Genomic DNA, 21,754 nt, shown 5'->3' with positions numbered 1-21,754 from the left:
CCAATCCGAAATGTATCTAATTCGAATCTCATCCGAACCGAATTCAACCCAATTCTTTGACCTAATCTGATTTGATTCAAATATATTTTGGATAAGATGAGATTGGGTTATAGGTTTGGGTTGATTTTGGATGAATTTTTATCTATCCGACCAATCCAAAACCCGATCGGGTTGGCCCGAACTCGATTTTGCCCAATCCTACTTTCAGATTTAATTTCACATTCCATTATAAAAAGAAAATGACAAAATCAAACTAAGACTTGTTGTCTCATATTTGGATGACATTTGCATATAAAGGACATGTAAGCGCACGAGAGTCAAGCCAAATTTATCTATGATTTGAAACCCCTACATAGGGGTGCATAGAGAGAGCCTTTATCGTTACAAGTCTTAATATCTATTACATGTGTAAGTATATATAAGGCCTTTAGTTCATAGTTATTTTTTCAATATGCGATTTGCCATTTTTATTTCATTTTTTTTCATACCTAAGGCTATTCTTTGAGATCCAATTTCTCATTCATCCAAGCATCAATGAGTGTTCTATAATTCATTGTGAAGAGCTATGGAGGAGATTCTCAATTATCTGTTGTTTTTATAATATTTATCTTGCTCAAAATTGGCCTTAAAATAGCCATTTTATGCTATTTTCCCTAATAATCCTTGACACGAATGAAAATTGGCAAAAGACACAAAAATGATTGTTTTGATATCAAAATTATTTCTGGTGATAAAATCCAACATATCAAAACTTGCATAGAATAGGTAGGTCTCAAGCTTTGAACCTTCCCTTGAAAAATATATCTACTTTATTAATTGACTAGTAGAGGCGATGTCTTTAAACTATTCTGCCATTTATGTAAACGATGATATATTTCACATATAAAATTTTCCCAATACTTTAAGTAATTATTGATGTACTTATTTGTGGGTAATGGAGGAGGAGCAAATTGCAATAGCACAATTTATATTTTGAGAATTTAATGATCCTCAAGCTTAATTATTTATGCAACTCAATTATGAATTGTAGGAAAAATCAAGTAATCAAATAAATGAAATAAAGAATAAGAAATGTACAAACTACTTAAGAATTAATCATTAACCTTAGCTTTTGAATAAATCTTTTTGGGCATAATCAGGAAGTGTTTTCCAAAAATATCAGTTTGTGAGAGTAGTTTTAATAGATTTAAAAGGTTCTTTTTCTTTTTGTTAGAATTTTCTTAAGAAATTAACTTAATTTGTTTGATTATGTTGATCGGTATTTCCTAGTTCCTCCCTGTTTATTTCTTTAATTTTCTATGTTGAACTTCATTTGTGTAGTTGTGTATTTCTTTAAGCTTCGATTGAGTATTTTTATGGGTTATATACTCATTTGTAAATTTATATTGTATATAATATTAAAATTATTTAATTTTCGATGATGTTTTTGTGAGTAACTATCCTTATCAAGTAATTTTATCAAATTTATTCTAAGGAGCTGTTTATTAAATGTTTGAAGTCTAAAATTTTATTAATTTCAGTTTTTTTTAACTTATGTATGATTTTCAGACATCATCAGAATTAAAAAAAAAATTTATGATTTTTATATAGAAAGAGGTCTGAATGAGAAATAAATATTATATTCTAAAAATATCTCTATAAAATATATTTATTTCTTAAACTATAAAATCAAATCTTTTTTATTTTGATTTGTAAAGACATATATGTCAAACAATCATATTTAAAATATTTTTTATTCATAAAATAAATAAGATGACACTTATATTCAAATATTAAAAAATAAAAATATGTTATTCATATATTCGTATTTAAATTCATTCAAACTTAAAAAAAATACAGATCCATTTAGATTTAAGGCCAAAAAAATTCACTATTTATCTCACTATTAATATTGGAATTTTTTAACAAATGACCCTTAAAATAATAATAATCATCATCATCATCATCATCATCGTCAATACATGAAAAAGACCAATAATTATGTGGGGGCATAAATCAACCGAAAACTACGGATTTTGTGTGTGCAAATGGACCAAATTGCCAACTCACGCGTTTATCTCTTTCACTCTGACTGTCCAAATATAGCATTTACTATATAAGGAAAATTACTCATCAGCGACCTCTTTTTTACCAAAATTACATAGTCATTAGAATTTTCTGCCAATATCCCTATAATACATAATCTTACGATTTTTTATTAATCAACCACTTTCTACTGATTTTACTAATCACTGTTAAAGAATCAACAGTCGATGAAATTAACGGTAAAGTGGTTCACTGATAGAAAATCAAATTATTATGATTTAGTGGAAAGTCAAGAAATTTTAATGGCTATTTGTTGTTTCAATAAAAATTAAGTAATTGAGAAATAATCTCCTAATATATAATTTATATAACAACATTTATGTATAAGTCCTTTATATTAATATCTTTAAATAAAATCACAAATAAGGATATACCTGCAATCCAGTATTTGATTTTTTTTCTTAAAATCAGCTTATATTCATCATCATTCATTTGAGACTTATTTATAAAAATTATCGGAAATTCTTTGGTCAAATCAATAATTTTATTAATGGAATTTGGCAAAATGGACCTGTATGAGAAAATACAAAATATATCCTGATATATTAATGATTTTGCTAAAAGTATAGGACTTAAATGCTAATAAAAGTTTTAGATATAAACAAAGCCATGACTTTGCACGAACAAGTGCAGACACAGGCATAAAGCCAAAAACGTTTCTCCCTTTCTCTTCAAGTTTTCAACCAAGTCAGAGAGACCTGGTAAACCAATACCCTTTTTTTTTTTGTTTCAAGATCTCTCTGTGTTTCTTCATTTTACTCATGCATCTGGGTATTTTCAGTTTTCCCTTTCTAGTTGAATTATTCTATTTTGCTGAGCTCTGATCCTTCATGTGGCTCTAAATTCGTAGTATTAGCTGCTGTATTATTATTATTTTGCACTGAGTGTTTAGTTTTGGGCAACTTTAGAATTTGAGGGACTTTGTTAATCTTTGATTGGTATTGGTGTTGAATTAGTAAGATTGATTTAGTCACTGATTGTTAATTGGAGTTGACTTTTTTGGGGTTATTGTATTTTGTTGAATACATAGTGTCTGCGCAGCAATTATATCTGCTAAGTTTATAATTCTTGTCATATTTGGGTAAGTAAATGCTACACTCTATTGTTATTACAAAAAATTGGTGAAAATTTACTTATTTCTTGGATCTGTGAATAAATTCTCATTTATTGTATTAGCTGCAATTGAAGCTTTGAATTTTTCAAGCTTAATAGTTTTCAAAAATTTTGAGTAAAATATGAGGGTTTGATCTGTTCCAAGTTTTGTGAAAAGTGGTGTAGAGTTAGATCGTGATGCAGAAAATTAGCGGAATTGTTTAGGAAATATTAAGGGTGGGATCAAATGGGGAATACTTGTGTAGGACCAACTATTTCCAAGAATGGTTTTCTTCAATCGGTTTCTGCTGCAATGTGGCGGCCCCGAGCAAGTGATGAGTCAGTTTCTAATCATACACGTACTGATGAAGCAACTGTGACTGAGGCAACAACGAAAGAACCTGAATCGCCCTTTCCGGTTCAAAATAAACCACCAGAACAGTTGACGATGCCTAAACCAGAAACTAAGCCAGAAACTAAACCTGAAGCTAAACCAGAAGCTAAACCAGAACATCCGACAAAACCCAAGAAATCCCCAGAAATGAAGAGGGTATCTAGTGCTGGACTCAGGACTGGATCCGTTTTACAGACGAGAACAGGAAATTTTAAGGAATTTTTCAAATTTGGTAGGAAACTAGGACAAGGCCAGTTCGGGACAACTTTCCTTTGTGTGGAAAAGGGGACAGGTAAAGAGTATGCATGTAAATCAATTGCGAAGAGAAAATTAATAACTGATGAGGATGTGGAGGATGTACGAAGGGAAGTTCAAATAATGCACCACCTGGCAGGGCATCCAAATGTTGTATCTATCAAAGGGGCTTTTGAGGATGCAGTGGCAGTTCATGTTGTTATGGAACTATGCGCAGGTGGTGAGCTCTTTGATAGGATTATCCAGCGAGGGCATTATACAGAGAGAAAAGCTGCTGAGCTTACAAGGACTATCGTGGGGGTTGTGGAAGCTTGTCATTCATTGGGTGTTATGCATCGTGACCTTAAGCCCGAGAATTTTCTTTTTATCAGTCAAGATGAGGATTCACTTCTCAAGACAATTGACTTTGGATTATCAGTATTCTTTAAACCAGGTATAGAACAACTGTTGTTGTTCTGTAAAACTAAATAATTGCACCTTTTTTTTTTTCAATGTCTTTTCCATTTGCCATTTTTAAGTTGTTAATTTGCTTTACCTGCAATCAATTTTGTATTGCCTGTACCATATTAGAAAGGCATTTATTATGCAAGCCTTACGCAAAACACATAAAGTCATTTTCACATTGCATTTTATGTCCAAATTTGCATGATTTGGACATGAAATTGATTCCCAAACTTAATGAGGGAGATAATAATAAGCTCCAAATAGACAGTTACCGTAACAGTTTCCCGCTTATTGAATGAGCAATGTTGAAAAGAGGAAAGACAATGAATTTTTAGGTGCTCATCTAGTTGGTTTTAACCATGGGTTTCTTTTATTATTGCTTCATATCCAGGATTTACTGCTTGCATTAGCTTTCTATTACTCCTATGATTTTACTTCATTACCTTCTTATTTGGCTAGTCATAGATCTACAAGAAGTTTTGACTCTTCCATAATTTGGTTAAGGACTGGTGATTTCCTTGATACAGGTGAAAAGTTTAGCGATGTGGTCGGCAGCCCATATTATGTTGCCCCAGAAGTTCTTCGAAAGCGTTATGGTCCAGAAGCAGATGTTTGGAGTGTTGGTGTGATCCTTTACATTCTGTTAAGTGGAGTGCCTCCTTTTTGGGCAGGTGAGAATTATTTCCTAGTTTAAAATATTAAATTTTTTTTTATCCTCATGTAACCGATGGTCAACTAATTGTAACTGATTTCCCTTTCTTTGTTCCTTCTTCTACTTGTATTGCACAGAAAGCGAGCAAGGGATATTCGAGCAGGTCCTGCATGGTGATCTTGATTTTTCATCGGACCCTTGGCCCAATATTTCTGAGAGTGCGAAAGATTTAGTGCGGAAAATGCTTGTTCGAGACCCCAGAAGGAGGCTAACTGCTCATGAAGTTTTGTGTGAGTTCGTTTCTGTTGTCTATTTGTTTTTTTAGTTCAAAAATCATTGGTTGTCACTTGTAAGCATTATTTAGATATTACCTAATGAATGAGTATGGGTAATATAAACTGAGCATGGGTTTACTTGTCAATTGGTCTCATGTTGGGATTTATATTTCTGTTTGTAATGTGGAAAAAAATTCCTTGCAGGCCACCCTTGGGTACAAGTTGATGGTGTGGCTCCTGACAAGCCTCTCGATTCTGCTGTCCTCAGTCGCTTGAAACAATTTTCTGCAATGAATAAGCTCAAGAAAATGGCACTTAGAGTGAGTCACTAGTTTGTGAAGATATCATCATTGAAATGCTTTCACACTTGAATGCCTTACATAATGCCCATATTTACTACAGCATGCAGTTTGAAAATATTATTATTAGATTAAAAAAGGACGAATTTCTTTCCCTCTTCTCCTACAGGTTATTGCAGAGAGCCTATCCGAAGAAGAAATAGCTGGTCTAAGAGAAATGTTCAAGATGATAGATGCAGACAACAGCGGTCAAATCACCTTTGAAGAACTTAAGGCTGGCTTAAAAAGAGTTGGAGCAAACCTTAAGGAGTCTGAAATTTATGATTTAATGCAAGCAGTAAGCATCAAATCAAATTTTTAGACATAAGATTTCAAAATGTTTTCTTTTTATTTTAGTTTATTTTATTATTTTTTTCTGTTTTCCTCTATTGAAGATATTTGAATTGGCATTTAAATAGTGAAACACCACTGGTGACAGTGAATAATTATACGTGTGTATAACAGTAACAGTAATAAAATGAAGATGAATGTGATAAGGAGAGGTAAATGGAAAATGGATGAACGGAATATATTAAATTATTGAATTCCTTTTAAAGAATTAACTCTAAGTAATGTTAAAAATGAATAACATATTAAATTATTGAATTCCTTTTAAAGAATTAACTCTTAAGTCATGTTAAAAACGAATAACAATCATAAATCAAATGACACTTATCTGTATCAGATGATTACAGTGTGTCACCATCCAGTTTCAACTAAGGGAGTTATAAGGTCTAGGCGGTCTAATACAAAGATTCCTTACCCTTGAGTCATGGTTTTAATATTCAAGCCAATGAAATTCCTTCTAGGGTTTCGAATAAAACTGTGGGCAATCATGTACTTCAACAAATCATAAATTCCCTCGTAAGGAACGAGTTTGTGGTCTGGGTTGTTATTGAGATAAAAGTGTGCTGCAAATAAGAAATATCAAGAATTTTAAAAGTCTGGCTTCATTCTTTACATATTTTATGACTGAATTAAGAGCTGAAGAAAGAAATTTTATATTCCAGGCATACATTATCTGCTATTTCTTTCCAGAATTATATATGCAAAATTGCAAATCTTTCTTTAGTTTGAGAAAGTTAAATTTAAGATGTCTCTTCTTTTCTTAATATCTGTGTTATGATGGCTACAGACATGTATTAAGTATATGGGAGACGAGGATTTTGCGGCCAATGGCTGGATTTAGTTCTGCTAACTTATTACATCTTTTGGTTCATCTGAGAACTTATGTAAACTATGCTTACACCTTGTCCTTACTGCTTGTTAAAAAAAGGTGCTTTGGATGTATAATCAGTATTTATGAATCTTTTGACATATTGATGTAAAACTTTCATAATTTTGTTTGCCTATCCCTTTCTTGGACATTTACGGCAAGTTGGCAAAGGATCTAAACTTATAACTGGATAATATTTTCTTTTAATGTTTCAATTTGGTATAAGAATATGAAATAATTGATATGGGTTTAAGTGTCCTTAATCCCCCTGTTCTTAAATGCAGGCTGACGTAGATAACAGTGGAACAATTGATTACGGAGAGTTCATAGCTGCAACAATGCATCTAAATAAAATTGAGAGAGAGGATCATCTGTTTGCTGCCTTTTCGTATTTTGACAAAGATGGCAGTGGCTATATTACTCAAGATGAGCTTCAACAGGCTTGCGAGGAATTTGGCATAGAAGATGTTCGCCTAGAAGAAATGATCCGAGAAGTTGATCAAGATAATGTAAGTGATTTCTCTCATCTTAAGAGGGAATTGGTACTAAATTATGGCTAAGAACAAGTTGAATCACCCAATATTCCCTAGGTGCTTTAATTCTGGATATGCAGGGCCACTCCAATAGACCTACAAATCAACAGAAAGTTGGTTTGGTTACTTGGCCAAGATTCAAGTTCAGTTGTCATTCTTTTTGGTTGATTTATATCTCTTATTGAGTAATTGAAATTCCAGTCAGCTTTTGACTGTTGTGTTCATGAGAGTGGTTATGCTTAAGCCATGTTATCACCGCTATAAAATCTTGAAAGACATTCAAAGTGGTGGCTGGCTTCATGGTTTTTATCAAAAATACCTTTTTTAGGTTTTTCCTTCCTCGGATGGTAAACAATCATGTCTTTCTATTTTGCAGGATGGACGGATAGATTACAATGAATTCGTGGCCATGATGCAAAAAGGAACTGTTGCAGTTCCTGCCGCTAAGAAGGGCCTGCAAAGTAGTTTCAGCATTGGGTTTAGAGAGGCACTAAAACTTTAGTGAGGCGGGGCAGTGGTTGATTTCTCTTTCTGTTCTTGGTTAATTTTTGAAGAACTAAGTTGTATAGTGAGGACTTACAATTGCTTATGCGAGAAACTTTTAGGCTTCTCGAAAATGCACCTGCCGAATCTGTTCAATTTTTCATCTCATGCAAGTTTTGCATTATCAAGTGGCAACATGTATTCTTTCTGGAGGAAGAACTCAAATTGATCCTTTTTTTCCCCCCCTATCAGTTATGAGACTGGTGTAACATGTTTGTTTTTGGCTGCCCGGGATCAGAAGTATACACAAGACCTTGTTTAGATTTCTCAGATTTTTTATGACATTATTACAAATCTATAGATCGAGTTGTCTGTTTCAGTCAAGTTCAGATTAAAGATGCTGATTGTCATCCGAAGCTTTTTGTCAGTAAATTCCTTTTTTTTTTTTTTTTTTTTTTTTTTGCCCCCTAAGTGTCAACGCTATGAATTTGCTTCATTGATGCAGTACATATATTCATTCCATCCACTTTTTATCAAATTTAATTGGACAAAATTTGGCTCTGATTGTCGATATAGGTTCTAATCATTCATTGGACAAAATTAGGATAAAATTTCAGGCTGTGACATACTAAACATATAGGGTAATTCTGATAGATTTTTTTATTGTAAATATCAATAAAATTTTAGTCCTAATATATCAATCTATTAAAAAAAAATCTAATTCCAGTAAGTTCTTTATTTATCTTCGTTTGCTAAGGCGGCGTTGACTAATGTTTTTCCAGTTGGTATGAAAATGGTTTTCTTAATTTTGTTGTATTTTAAATTTGGGGGTACGGTCCGGTGTCATTTTCAAAATCACACATTCTAAAAACGAAAATAGTTGTTCACATTTGGTAAACATAATTTATTCAATTACTTAAATTTGCTTTCTTTTGTTTTAATTTAAGTACCTCAGATTGTACTCAGAATGAAGTGCAAAGCAACAACTAACTTTCATAACTTGTCCTAATTCCAAAGAATCTAGCAACTAGCAGCAACACATCCAACTCAAAGAAATTTTCCTCAGTTCCTCTAAAATACCTAATATATATATATATATATGAGTAATGTTAGAGATCTTTAACAATTAAGTCTCAACTTAAATCTTAATTGATGTAGCATTAATCTAATTTATGATAAAATATTTATTTAAACTGTTATGAAATTCATAATCGAGAAGATCAAGAACACGTAATAGTTGAGAATCAAATTATTGAGATCCCAACATTCAGTGCTCAGTGGCGCCTTTAATGATAGGCGAATTAGGTAGTTGCCTAGGGCCCCGTATTTAGGAAGACCCCAATTTTTGGGTATCTATTTAATAATTAATATAATTAATATTTTTTTAAGATTAAAAAAAATTAAGTTACGTATATATATATTTTTTGTACAATAAAAAAGCCTAATTTTTAGGCTTTACCGTATCATTACTCTCATTCATAATTCTCTCTTATTTGATAATCTTTACCTTAAATATAAGATATATTTTTATGGTATAATAATTATTTTGAACGTTACTTCTTTATTTTCTTTTACTATTTCCCAAAAAAAAAATCAATGCTTTCCCTTCCCAAAAAAACTCTTATTAAAATTCGTAATGTTAGATTTTTAGAGCTAACTTTTAGTATTCTATTAAAATATATTTAAAAACTCATTATCTATAAACCGATACACATTGAATCAAAGCTATTTTCAGCAAAAAGTTTTGTGCTCTCTTCTTTTTCTCTACAAAATTCATTGCCATCATCATTTTCATCTCAACTAGTCAATTGACTCAATTCCAGGTGCTATCATTCTATTTTTTTCTATTTTTTATTATTACTGTTCTTATCCTTTTAAAATTTAATTTATTTTTGATTTTTTGTATAGATTTTGGCTTGAATAATCTAGATAAAAATTGTGTTTATTTATTTGTTTTTTTTTTATTTGAAAAGCATGTCAACTAGAAAATATGCATCAGGATATGAAAATAAAAAGAGAGAATAGAAAAGTTAGTCCAATCTCAAAAAGGAGCTCTTGATAAATTTGTCACAACTAGTAAAAAAAATATAGATTTAAATGAAAAATTAGTTATTGAACAACCAAGTTCAAATGAATTAAACAATGATGAAACAGTGAATGAAATAAACAACATTGAAGATGATAACAATAAAATGCCTACAAAGTTAATGTAGGAAATTTATTTGTTCCAAAAAATATTTATGATACAGGAAGATGGGAAAATGTTGATTCAAAGTTAAGAGATCTTTTAGTTGAAAAAGGCTCAATTAGAGAGAATAACATAATTTTCCCAAAAGATGAAATTTCTAGGCATTTCTCTACTGCATTTTACGTTAAAATGTTACCAAATGGAGAAAAAACATGATAGAAAATGGTTAATATATTTAAAAGATTTTGATGAAGTATATTGTTTTTGTTGCAAATTATTCAATACAAGTTGTAGCAAAAATCAGCTTAATGATGAAGGAACAAGAGATTGGAAAAATCTTAGTTCTAAACTTAAAAGTCATGAAACAACCAATGAACATATAACTAATATGAATGCATGAGTTGATTTAGAAGCAAGACTATTGAAAAGAAAAACAATTGGTAAAGATGTTCAAGTAAGAATTGACAAGGAAAAAGAACATTGGCAAAAAGTATTAATAAGAATTATTGTTATTATAAAGAATCTTGCTAAAAATAATTTAGCATTTCGTGGAAAAAAAAATGAGAAGATTTGTGAGGAGAGAAATGAGAATTTTTTAAATTTAATTGAAATGATTGCAGAGTTTGATCCAACAATACAAGAACATATTCAACGTATTAAAACCAGTGAAATTCATAATCATTATCTTGGACATAACATACAAAATGAACTAATATTAATGCGAGCACTTGAAATAAAAAATCAATTAACAAAGTTAAGGAAGCAAAGTACTTTTCAGTTATACTTGATTGTACTCCATCTGTAGGCCACCAAGAACAATGTCTCTTATATTAAGATATGTGGATATTTCAACAAATCTAATAAAGGTAGAAGAATATTTTTTAGGATTTTTACAAGTTGACAATACCATTGGAAAAAAGTCTTTTTAATGAACTTGTGGATGTAATTAAAACTCTTGAACTTGATATTAATGATGTAAGAGGACAAGGATATGATCATGGATCTAATATGAAAGGAAAAAATCAAGGTGTACAAAAAAGATTATTAGAAATAAATCCTAGAACATTTTATACACCATGTGACTGTCATAGTCTTAACTTTGTACTTTGTGACATGACTAATTCTTGTCCTAATGCTATTTCATTTTTTGGAGTTGTTCATGGTCTTTACTCACTATTTTCTTCTTCATCTAAGAGATGAAAAATTATACAAGATAATATACCTAATTTAACTATTAAATCATTGTCACAAACACGTTGGGAGAGTCACATAGAAAGTGTCAAAGAAATAAGATTTCAAGCTCCCCAAATTAGAGATGCTTTACTCAAATTAGCAGAAGTTAATGAAGATCCTAAAATAAAAAGTGAAGTTAAATGTTTAGCAAGATATGAATTGGAAAACTTTGAATTTTTTTTAGGCATGATTATTTGGTATGATATATTATTTGTTGTAAACACTGTTAGTAAAAGCTTACAAAAGGACGATATGCAAATTGATGTTGCCATAAATCAACTAAAAGGTCTTATATCATTGTTTGAGAATTACAGAGAAAATGGTTTTGTGTCTGCTATGATTTCAACTAAAAAGATTGCAAATGAAATGGAAATAGAACCAAAATTTCATGAAAAACGTATAATTCGTAGAAAAAATAAATTTGGTGAGAATAATAATGAAGAGAAAATTACATCTCCCAAACATTCTTTTAGAATTGATTACTTTGTATATATAGTAGATCAAGCTATTTCTTCAATCACCAATAGATTTGAGCAGTTCCAATTCTATGAAAATATTTTCGGATTTTTATTTAATTTTGAAAAATTAAAATCATTAGATGATGAAAGTTTAAAAAGTTATTGTATTAATCTCGAAAATGTCTTGAAATATGATATGTTTTCTGATATTGATGGATTAGATTTGTTTTTGGAGTTAAAAGTCTTAAAAGAAGTTTTACACATTGAAAGAAATACTACACTTGATATACTTAATTATATTAAAAAAGTAGATTTTTTTCCAAATGCATTTGTTGCTTATAGAATACTATTAACAGTACCTATAAGTGTTGCTTCTGCTGAGAGAAGTTTTTCTAAATTAAAGTTAATAAGATCTTATTTAAGAACTATAATGTCACAAGAAAGATTAAATGGATTATCTATATTAGCTATTGAAAAATACTTGTTAACTAAATTAGAATATAAGATTTTAATTAATAATTTTGCATCTCAGAAAGCAAGAAGAATAAAATTTAATTGATTAGTAATTTGCATTAGTGATGGCTTGCAGTAAGGATCATAACAGGTAGGAGCAATGATTTAAAGTTCACAAGAAGATTATGATTGTGTCTAATGAAGTTTTAGATCATCTTAAGGAGATGGAATTTGTGGAAGATAAAGTTAGTTAATATTCATGTGGAAATAAATAGATATCTTTCCGACTATTTTTTTTATCTTGTTAATAATTGTTGTAATTTAAGGTATTATTGACTATAGTTGAATTCTGAGCTACTTGATGTTGTTTTGAGAGTTTTTTGAGCTATTTAATGTTCTTGTGAGAGTTGATATTTTAACATCAGAAGACCTAAAACAAAATTTCGCCTAAGGCCCCCAATTAGTTAAACCCGGCCCTGTCAGTGCTTTTCATATTAGGGCAAACTAACAACATCTTTTATCCAGCCTAGTAGTAGTAGTAGTAGTAGTAGTAATAATAATAATAATAATAATATTAATTTTAACAATAATAATAATCATAGAAATTCATTATTATTGTTATTAACTACTATCAAAATAATAAAAATAATAAAAATAATGTAATATACTATACTATAATATAATATAATAATATTGAGGACAAAAGGAAAAATATGAGATTTGGATGGGATAAAATGGAGAGTTTAAGGAATGATAACTTAGATGGTCAACCTCTCATGAGAATCAAGTTCTCATTCCTTAATTTAAAAAATATGTGGGCCCTACACATTTTATTCTCATTCTCCCTTTTATTTTAACAAATAACACTATCAATTATTTTCATCTCAAATTTTAATTCTCTAGTCCCACAAATAAATACACTATAAATACAAGAGTTTAAAGCAAACCAAAAGTAGGTGACGTATTATCATTCCTAACAACATCACATAATTCAATAGAAAAAAGAATAATGATTTAAGTTTAAAAAGATCACTTACTACAGTGAGAAAAGAACAATTGAGAGAGCTGCAACAGCATTCTAAAGTGTTGGGATTATGTACTCTTTAAAGCTTATTAATTAATTTATTTTTTTGAGATATTTTCAATTGCATAAACATTTTGAGTAAAGTCCATTTAATCATATTATATGTATTTATGTGATCACCATGTGGATTAACAGAAAACATAAATACAAGTTATCTTATGATTAAATAAATTAAGTTAGCAGTTGATAAAATAAAGTTGGGCACTTTATTTAGATATAGACTATAATAAATTCATTGAATGATTTGTCTTAATTATGTATGAATTTATTGATGTAGTATGATTACATTGAATATGATCACATATGAGATTTAATTAACTTTGTAATAATTATCAGACTTATTAAATCTCATAGGCATTGATTTTACTGTAATCTTAATCTTGAGTTAGTTATGATTTCATGATTGTAATTGTTATTCCATTTGAGTTACCAATGGGCACGACACACTCTTGTAGTCAAGATTACCCGGTATTTTGGTGGGAGCAATTATGAGTATTGAAGTTATAGATTAATAATATAGAATTTGTACAACACATCTCTTAATAGGTTTTCGGCACTTGATCATAAAATTCTCTGGCCATAGTGTGTCAACATATCTAGTATGTTGAAAATGACCATTAGAGAAAACCAATAAGTATCAAGGAACAAGATGTAATTAAATTGATTGGATAATTGAGATATCGATTTAATTAACGATGTGGTACAAAGAATTATGCAGTAAAGAAATCAATGTGGCATGAGTCGAATTATTATTCGAAAATACTATTCTAGATAGCATACAATTATGGAGGTCAATTCCAATCTTTTAGTGGAATAGATTTGAAATTAAATAATTGGGCTAGTTTGTGTGTAAGGGGTCTTGTGTTATTTTACAAGTTGAGCCCTTATAACAAAAGAACAATTAACGCCACTTTTGGTTTTATTAGTTTTTAATTTAAATCAAATGTGATTTAATAGAATTAAAAAATAAATAAATATGGAGCCTAGGGTTTCTACCAAATAGAAATATAAAATAGCTTATTTTCTCTAAAAGAAAAGAGAGAGCCACATTATACAGATAAGAAAAAAATATTTTTTCTCTCTAATTTTGAGAGAAATATTTTCTCATGCTAGTTGCTTTTACTGGTGATAATAGTGCCCACACGTCAAGTGCAGATCAAACATGAGTCATAACCTGGAAGATCATTAGTGACGGATCGTAATCTAACAAGATTGGTGGTGACGGATCGTGGTCTAACATGAGTGGTGGTGACGGATCGTGATATGGAAGCCTAAATTAATTCAACGAAAAAGCCAAAACGGATTGTTAAGGCATAATTTTCTAGATTACGAATTCCTATGTAATTATGTATTGTATGAGATCGGTCTTAAAAGTTTTTTTTGAGAAAAATTAATTTTTAACCAACACAAAGTTGCGTTGAATCATAGATTGAAAATAGGGCTCCTTATTAAATTATTTTATTTTAAATAGTTATAATCCGCAAGTAGATTAAATAAATAATAAAATAATATTAATTAAATTGTTAAAATAAGCAACCAGCATTTGAAAAGAATAAAATAAAGTTAAATAAATTTCTGCGCCACGTCATATTTAACAGTCACTGTCAAAGGTGCCGATAAAATATATTGTTTTGATATCCTGATTGGGAAAACACTCCTCAACATTATCAATAATGTTATATTGTTATGCTTGCAAAATTAAATACAAAGTATGTATCCTATGTGATTGTTGATCGCCACGTATTAATCTATAGTTAACTTTATTAGTTCATGGTTAATGTGTTAATTAGAAACATGGGAAATTTACGAAAATAACCATTATTATTTTATTATTTTTGCAATTAACCCTCTCAACTTTTTTCTATCAACATTAGCCAAACACAAGCCTTTTTTCCCAAATTACCCTTCTTTGCGTAACAAAACCAACATCGTTTCTCCCATATCGCCAAACCAAAAGCAGCTTTTCGCTCTTGATTCATCCGTCAACGGTGACCGCAAAAGACAACGATAAAAGTGATATCCGATCATAATTTATCCGGATCCAACATAAATCGACATCCGAATCCCGAATCCAACACAAATCGACATCACTTACTGGTATGAGTTATTTTCTGAACAACTGGGCAAAATCTGGATCTGGCGACAGGCTGCCTGTCGCAGCAAAACTTGGTGCGACAGGCAACCTGTCGCACCAAGCAAGGTGCGACAGGTGCCCGTCGCACCAAATCTTGGTGCGACCCACCATGAAATACATCATTAAAATTGTATTATTTTAATATGGCTGAAATAATTTTTTTTTTATAATTTCAGGCTTAATGGATTCAGTTGTACTTGAATTGTGTTACGATGGTTGGTGGGAGACATTAGAGAATAGCCGTATGGAGTACGTGAATGGTAAAAATCGAGCATTTTTTGTTGGAAAAAATTATCTGTTTGATCAGTTACTGGCAAGAGTATACGAGGTGTTACAAATTAACCCTAATGACTATAGTATCACCATGAAGACAACTTTGAGGTCTAGTAACACATTATATCGTATATGTGCAATGCCCATGGATATATGCGATGATGAAATGGTGAGGGTTGTGTTGCATATGGCATCAGACATAGCTAATTTTGGATGCATTCCTATATTCGTGACCACATCACCTCGAGTTCCGAGCGAAGGTATTGAGTCACATGTCGATACAGAAACTTCGTTTAGAGCAAATATGTCTGGCCCCGATAATGATGAAGAGGTGTTGCCAAGGACAATATCGTTGCAGCAAGATTACTCTCCAATCCACGATAATTATGACAACATTGATGATAATGGCGTTACGTTACAGGATGTTGGAGCAACAGTATTTCCAATAACAACGTCGTTGGAGCAACGATATTCTCCGTATCACAATAATGTTTTTCGGGACAATGATGATTTTCATAATGAGACAGAGGGGGATAATGTTTGTGCAGAACCTTCTAATACTACAAGGGGGGGCACTCGTTTCAATAATGATGGTGATGATGGAGGAGCCGGTCCTTCAAATGTTCCGTCGTTTCAGCATGAGGATGAGTGTGAAGACAATACTCCTGTGAATAACAGAGGCAATAGACCTATTCCTTCTATGGTTCGATCGAGAAGGCGAATTGACCCCCTTACAAATGTTGCTCCAACTTTGCCTTCGAATATGGTTGCTCCAAGCTTTGTTAGCAGTTGTGATTCAGATGATATCAGTGTGGGTAAGCTATTTGCTGAGAAAAATGAGTTTATATTACAACTACGCAAGGTTGCCTTTAGAGACAAGTTTGATTTCAAGATTGCACGGTCTACTACGACACGTTTCGAGGCTCACTGTTGTTCAGAATCATGTAAATGGCGTATTCGAGCAACTAGATGTTTGAACGAGCAAAATATTCCATGGGTGGTGAAGAGAATTGACAATGTACACACTTGTCATAATGAGGTATTGGTTGATGGACGTCATCAAGTCAGGAGCCAGGTTGTCGGTCATATTATCGCAGAAAAATATATTCAAGACAAGAGGATTTATACTCCGAATGACATAAGAGCAGATATGCAACAGGAATACGGTGTTCAGTTAACATACCAGCAGGCATATCGGGCGAGAGAAGTTGGTCTTGAAATAGTTCGAGGCAACCCTGCAGAGTCATACAACTTGCTCCCTAAATACTCTCACGTACTAACTACAGCGAATGAGGGTACAGTCACTCACCTCGAGCAGGATGGAGATGGTAATTTCTTGTACTATTTTGTAGCACTCGGATCTTCCATCAAGGGTTTTATGCAGTACATTCGGCCTGTCATTGCTGTAGATGGTACTCATCTGAAGGGATTATATCGTGGAAGCATGTTCGTAGCAACATGTCTTGATGGTAACAATCAATTGTATCCGTTAGCCATTGGGATCATGGATTCAGAAAACAACGATGCTTGGGAATAGTTTATGATGAAGTTACACGGAGTGATTGGCGATAGACCTAAGTTGGTAATTATCTCTGATCGATGCACTGCCATAAGGAGAGCCGTTCTTAAAGTTTTTCACAATGCAACTCATGGCGTTTGTTTTTACCACGTGAAAGGTAACATTAAGTCTCAGTTTAGAATGTCCAAAGCTCTTTGGGATCAATTTGAGCCTGCCTTTATTAATGCAGCAAAAGCATATGGCCATGAGGAATTTAAGAGACAACTTGAAGGGTTGTGGATGATCCACTCGGGTGCGGCTGATTACTTAGAAAATAATGTCGGTACGTGTAATTGGGCAAGGTTGCAGTTTGAAGGTAGGAGGTACAGCATTCTTACCACGAACATCGCGGAGAGTGTTAATGCGTTCATGAGGGAACCTCGAAAATTTCCTGTGACTCATCTTGTTGATCACTTTAGGAAAACATTGCAGCAATGGTTTTATGATAGGAAAATTGTGGCTGAATCAATGACAACTCGGCTAACAACATGGGCGGATGAAATAGTCACTGAGAGGAGAACTATAGCTGAAAGAATGATAGTTCGGCCGGTGTCTCCGCATCGCTTTCAAGTTATAGGCGGTGGGCTTAAGGAAGGGTTAGTTGACTTGCAAAAGAGAACTTGCTCCTGTAGAGTGTTCCAGCTTGATCAGCTTGTATGTGCTCATGCAATCGCGGCGTGTCTAACACACCGGGTGGATTTTATTAACCTTTGCTCGGACTTTTACACTACAGAATCGTTGGCGATGGCTTATGCACAACCAGTAGAGCCAGTTGGTGATGTGGCTGATTGGGAAATTCTAGATGAAATTCAGAAAATGCATGTATACCCACCAGTTGAGGCACCACTACCTGGCCGTCGTAAAGAGCTCAGAATACCCTCGGCTGGCGAGGACGTTGACCGGCGGACTGTTAGATGCGGTCGGTGTCATGAACTAGGCCATAATCGTAAGAGATGTAAGAATCCCATTGCGTCGACTCGAAGTTAGTTGTATTTTGTGTGTTATGAGTTTGTTAAAACTATTATTGTTTTTGTGTTCGTTGGTTAAAACTGTTACTGTTTTTTTTGTATTGTACACTTATATTTCATAAAACTTTATTTAAAATTTAAAATGTGAGACATTAAAATTATATAAACTTAAGTGTGGGAAGTAAAAAAAAATTCAAATTTCAACATTTAAATTACTACATAGGTTTACAATTGAATATCGTCATTAAATATATCAACCGCAATCTTCTTTCTAAAGTACTCGACATGACTAGCGTTAAACTCCAATCTAAGCCCGAACATTAAATACATCGTAACCATCAATACAAAAACACCGCAATCGCCAGTTCCGGGCTCTTGTTGTGGCGCGCTCTTAACTGCGATAACTTTCCACGGGTCTTCACTCTGCAACTCCGGTCGGATATTGTAGAAGCCAACGTATTCCAACCATCGAGGGAATATCACTTCAAGTGGCTTGAATTTCAACTTGTACCTTTTGTCGTCGCGATTTGTGAGTAATGAGTCATAAATCCAGACTTTGTTTTTTCGAAAGTCAACTCGTGCTAGTACCCAATGCGCGCCGTCGAAGTTAACAGGGATGAGTAGCTGCATATAACAATTGAAAAACATGTTCGTTATGTATGAAATTAAAATACAACAAAGAAAAAGCAACAACTTGAATATTTTCATTAGATAGCATGTGAAATGTAATAAAATACATACCATATCGACATCCGTCATTGATTTAGACATTGTGTGCTGTCGGCCACAAAGATAACTATTCACGTGGTCGTCGAATACCATTGAATCGACTGCACAATTCCCGTTATTCCATAACTGATTCAAGAACACCTAATACATAGATAACCAAGAAATGCATAAATTAATAAAACTTAAATTTTTACATCCACATAAAATTTATAAGTTTTGTCGGCACGTTACCCAAAAAAATGTGTCAGTATGTGTGACACGTTGGAGTAAGGCATTTGGATACTGCCGTTGCTTCTCGCTAATCAAGCGGAGATACTCGTGAATATGCTGTAGAGAAACAGAAATATTACGAGTTTTTAAAAACAAATTTATACAAAAATCCACAACAGTATACACCACGAGGAAATTATAAATACCTCATCGCCTAACCATCCCATCGAAGCTGTCCCCAAAATTATTTGAAAGAATGACCGCGGGTGCTGGACTCTCCGGCGGACTCTGCTATCACCAGTAAACCATTGATCAAACTCAGCAAACAGACTAGAGTCCTCCAAGCCTCTCAGTGGATTTACTTCCACACTCGTACTCATGTCAATCGCATGCTCCATGATTTGGGGTCGAGGTAAAGGCCGGACGTTCTGTCCTTGCCTGACCGGAGGAATCATGTAAGGACTGTTATAAACATACGACGGTATGTACGCGCGGCCGAACTTACTAACGCCCGGAGGCACCTCTGTGAACACCTGCACGCTCTCCCCACTTACATCCCCGTAGAAACTATACAATGATGTGGGCGTAGACAAATTTTCATTGCCCACGTCAGTATACACTCCAACGTCATCCGGGGCCTGTACATTCGCCAAAAAGAACATATTAAATAACTATCAAATTAAAAGTTAAACGAACATTATTATCAAATTTAAATTAGCTTACCGCATACGAGCGTGCAGTGGGAGAATCCTTATTTGGACGTTTAGAAAATGTGTCGATGAAGCCAACAACGGTTTCTTTAAAATCTTTTAATTCTGACTTTATTTCATACACGTTACGATCAATCTTATCCAGCCGTCGTCGTACGTAATCATTAAACTGCTTTGTCCTCGACTATTACAAAAGAAAAAAATAAAACTTTAGAATAACAATAAAAAATTAATAATTTATAAAAAAAAATATCGTATATTCTTTCTAACCTCAGAATCTCGTGCGTCATCAGAGTTGTCTGTTTGCTGCTGGTGGTCATCAACAGCCACCTCATCCTCAAAAGTGTCATGCCCCACCTCATCCGCAAAAGTGTCATGACGCTGCTCTGGTATTGGGTTTGGTATGTCGTCATGATCGTCATGCTCGTCTGAATGCCTTGTAACCGACGGCATCGCGTTGATTGAGGGTTGATGCTGTATAAAGTATCATTTAAAATTAGTAAATGAAAAGTCAAAAATTTCGATTAACAAATTTTTAGTGCTTAGAGTATACCGACCTTATGAACCCAGTCTGGAATGCTTGGCAAGTAATCCTTCACAGAGAGCCAATAATTTTTGCTACTCTCCTTTGAATTTGGCTCAAGGGTTTGTAAAACGTCCCCCTTCCATAAATTCAATTTAAAATTTTAAGTATACATAACTTAAATTTAGTAAAGTTTAAAAAATAAGTAATACATATTACTTACAAGACGAGATTCGTCGTTGAAGAACGAATAAACCTCCGCAAAGTTGATTCTCGACGACGCCATGGGCTTCCATTGCAGAATGCGGGGAATCTTATTCTTCGTTTTGACGACCCATGTTGATGGCAACCCTCCGATTGCTTCGTAAATCCAAGCCTACAACAACCAAAGTGAAAAATCAAATAAAACAACTATCAAATATTTAATACAATAAAACTTATTAATAAACAAAAAAAAATAGCACCTGAACCCCAGACGTAAAGCCGTAAAGATTGTATTTTTCAATATTATGATCTGAATTTTTCAACCGAGTCTTCTTAAATTTCTCGTCTTTCTCGAACAGTGCATTGTCAAGACTCTCGTAAATAATTTCCCACGACAATAGACCCCATGGACGCTTTCGGGAGTACTGTATATCATCAACTTGGTCAAGCCAATCGAAATTAATTTGACAGTGATTTTTTCTTGCATTTAGTACTCTGTCCGCAAAATAAAACAGTGCAATCTTTAATGCGTCCATATCGTTCATTTCCTCGAATTTCAACTCCTTAAATACTGCATCGAATTGCTTCACATTAATCTTACGATGCACACCACCAAAATACGTATTCCGTAGCCTCTGCTCCATTTCATCATTTTTTGATTGGTATCCACACCAAATGAAAGTCCAGTAACCAAGCACCATTCAACAATTGACAAGCGAATCACATGCTTACCAATTTGAAACCATAACTGATCCTCACGGCTATCTTCTTCATGGGCCACTTGCCGCAGTAGAAGATTGTGCAAAATTACCCCACTAAATGGAAAACTTCGACACTCCAAGAAATGCCCAAATATATCCTTTTTGAACATACGCAACTGCCGGTTTGTTAATTTTTCCTCGATGACTTTAACGACCGAAGATAACATACACATGCTCGAAATTCGACCAGGAAAATGATCAGCATAACGAAAATACATCTTGCCTACTTCAATATCCGGTGATTCTGATTTCGCCATGTATCTGTAATATTTATAAAATTATTATATTACATTTACAGAAAAAAAATTAACTCCTTACAAAAAAAAAATTTAATTTTTGGTGCGACGGGCAAGCCTGTCGCACCATAAATTGGTGCGACGGGGCCAGTCGCACCATAAATTGGTGCGACGGGGCCAGTCGCACCAGCTTTGGTGCGACAGGCGCGCCCGTCGCACCAGCTTTGGTGCGACGGGCGCGCCTGTCGCACCACAGCTGGTGCGA

General features: G+C 33.1%; 3 protein-coding genes across 3 annotated transcripts; 2 read left to right on the top strand and 1 right to left on the bottom strand.

Moving 5' to 3' along the window:
• The first annotated feature begins 2,798 nt into the window (after nt 1–2,798).
• On the top strand, nt 2,799–8,179 carry LOC18051912 (calcium-dependent protein kinase 1). Its single transcript, XM_024190512.1, has 7 exons — nt 2,799–4,259; nt 4,798–4,941; nt 5,060–5,212; nt 5,402–5,517; nt 5,666–5,833; nt 7,036–7,260; nt 7,661–8,179. Exons 1-7 carry the CDS (start codon nt 3,425–3,427, stop codon nt 7,784–7,786), a joined length of 1,767 nt encoding a protein of 588 aa, XP_024046280.1. The 5' UTR covers nt 2,799–3,424; the 3' UTR covers nt 7,787–8,179.
• An 8,954-nt stretch (nt 8,180–17,133) lies between these two features.
• LOC112100813 lies at nt 17,134–18,135 on the top strand. Its single transcript, XM_024190651.1, has one exon. The coding sequence runs from the start codon at nt 17,134–17,136 to the stop codon at nt 18,133–18,135; it is 1,002 nt and encodes a 333-aa protein (XP_024046419.1).
• Nucleotides 18,136–18,341: 206 nt separating this feature from the next.
• LOC112100812 (sentrin-specific protease 1-like) lies at nt 18,342–18,875 on the bottom strand. Its single transcript, XM_024190650.1, has 2 exons — nt 18,858–18,875; nt 18,342–18,740 (listed from the first exon to the last, which is right to left on the bottom strand). Exons 1-2 carry the CDS (start codon nt 18,873–18,875, stop codon nt 18,342–18,344), a joined length of 417 nt encoding a protein of 138 aa, XP_024046418.1.
• Between the last annotated feature and the right edge of the window lie 2,879 nt (nt 18,876–21,754).

This window comes from Citrus clementina, unplaced genomic scaffold (genome assembly GCF_000493195.1).
Source record: "Citrus clementina cultivar Clemenules unplaced genomic scaffold, Citrus_clementina_v1.0 scaffold_2, whole genome shotgun sequence".
NCBI classification, from domain to species: Eukaryota; Viridiplantae; Streptophyta; class Magnoliopsida; order Sapindales; family Rutaceae; genus Citrus; species Citrus x clementina.
This window is presented reverse-complemented; position numbering and strand designations above follow the sequence as displayed.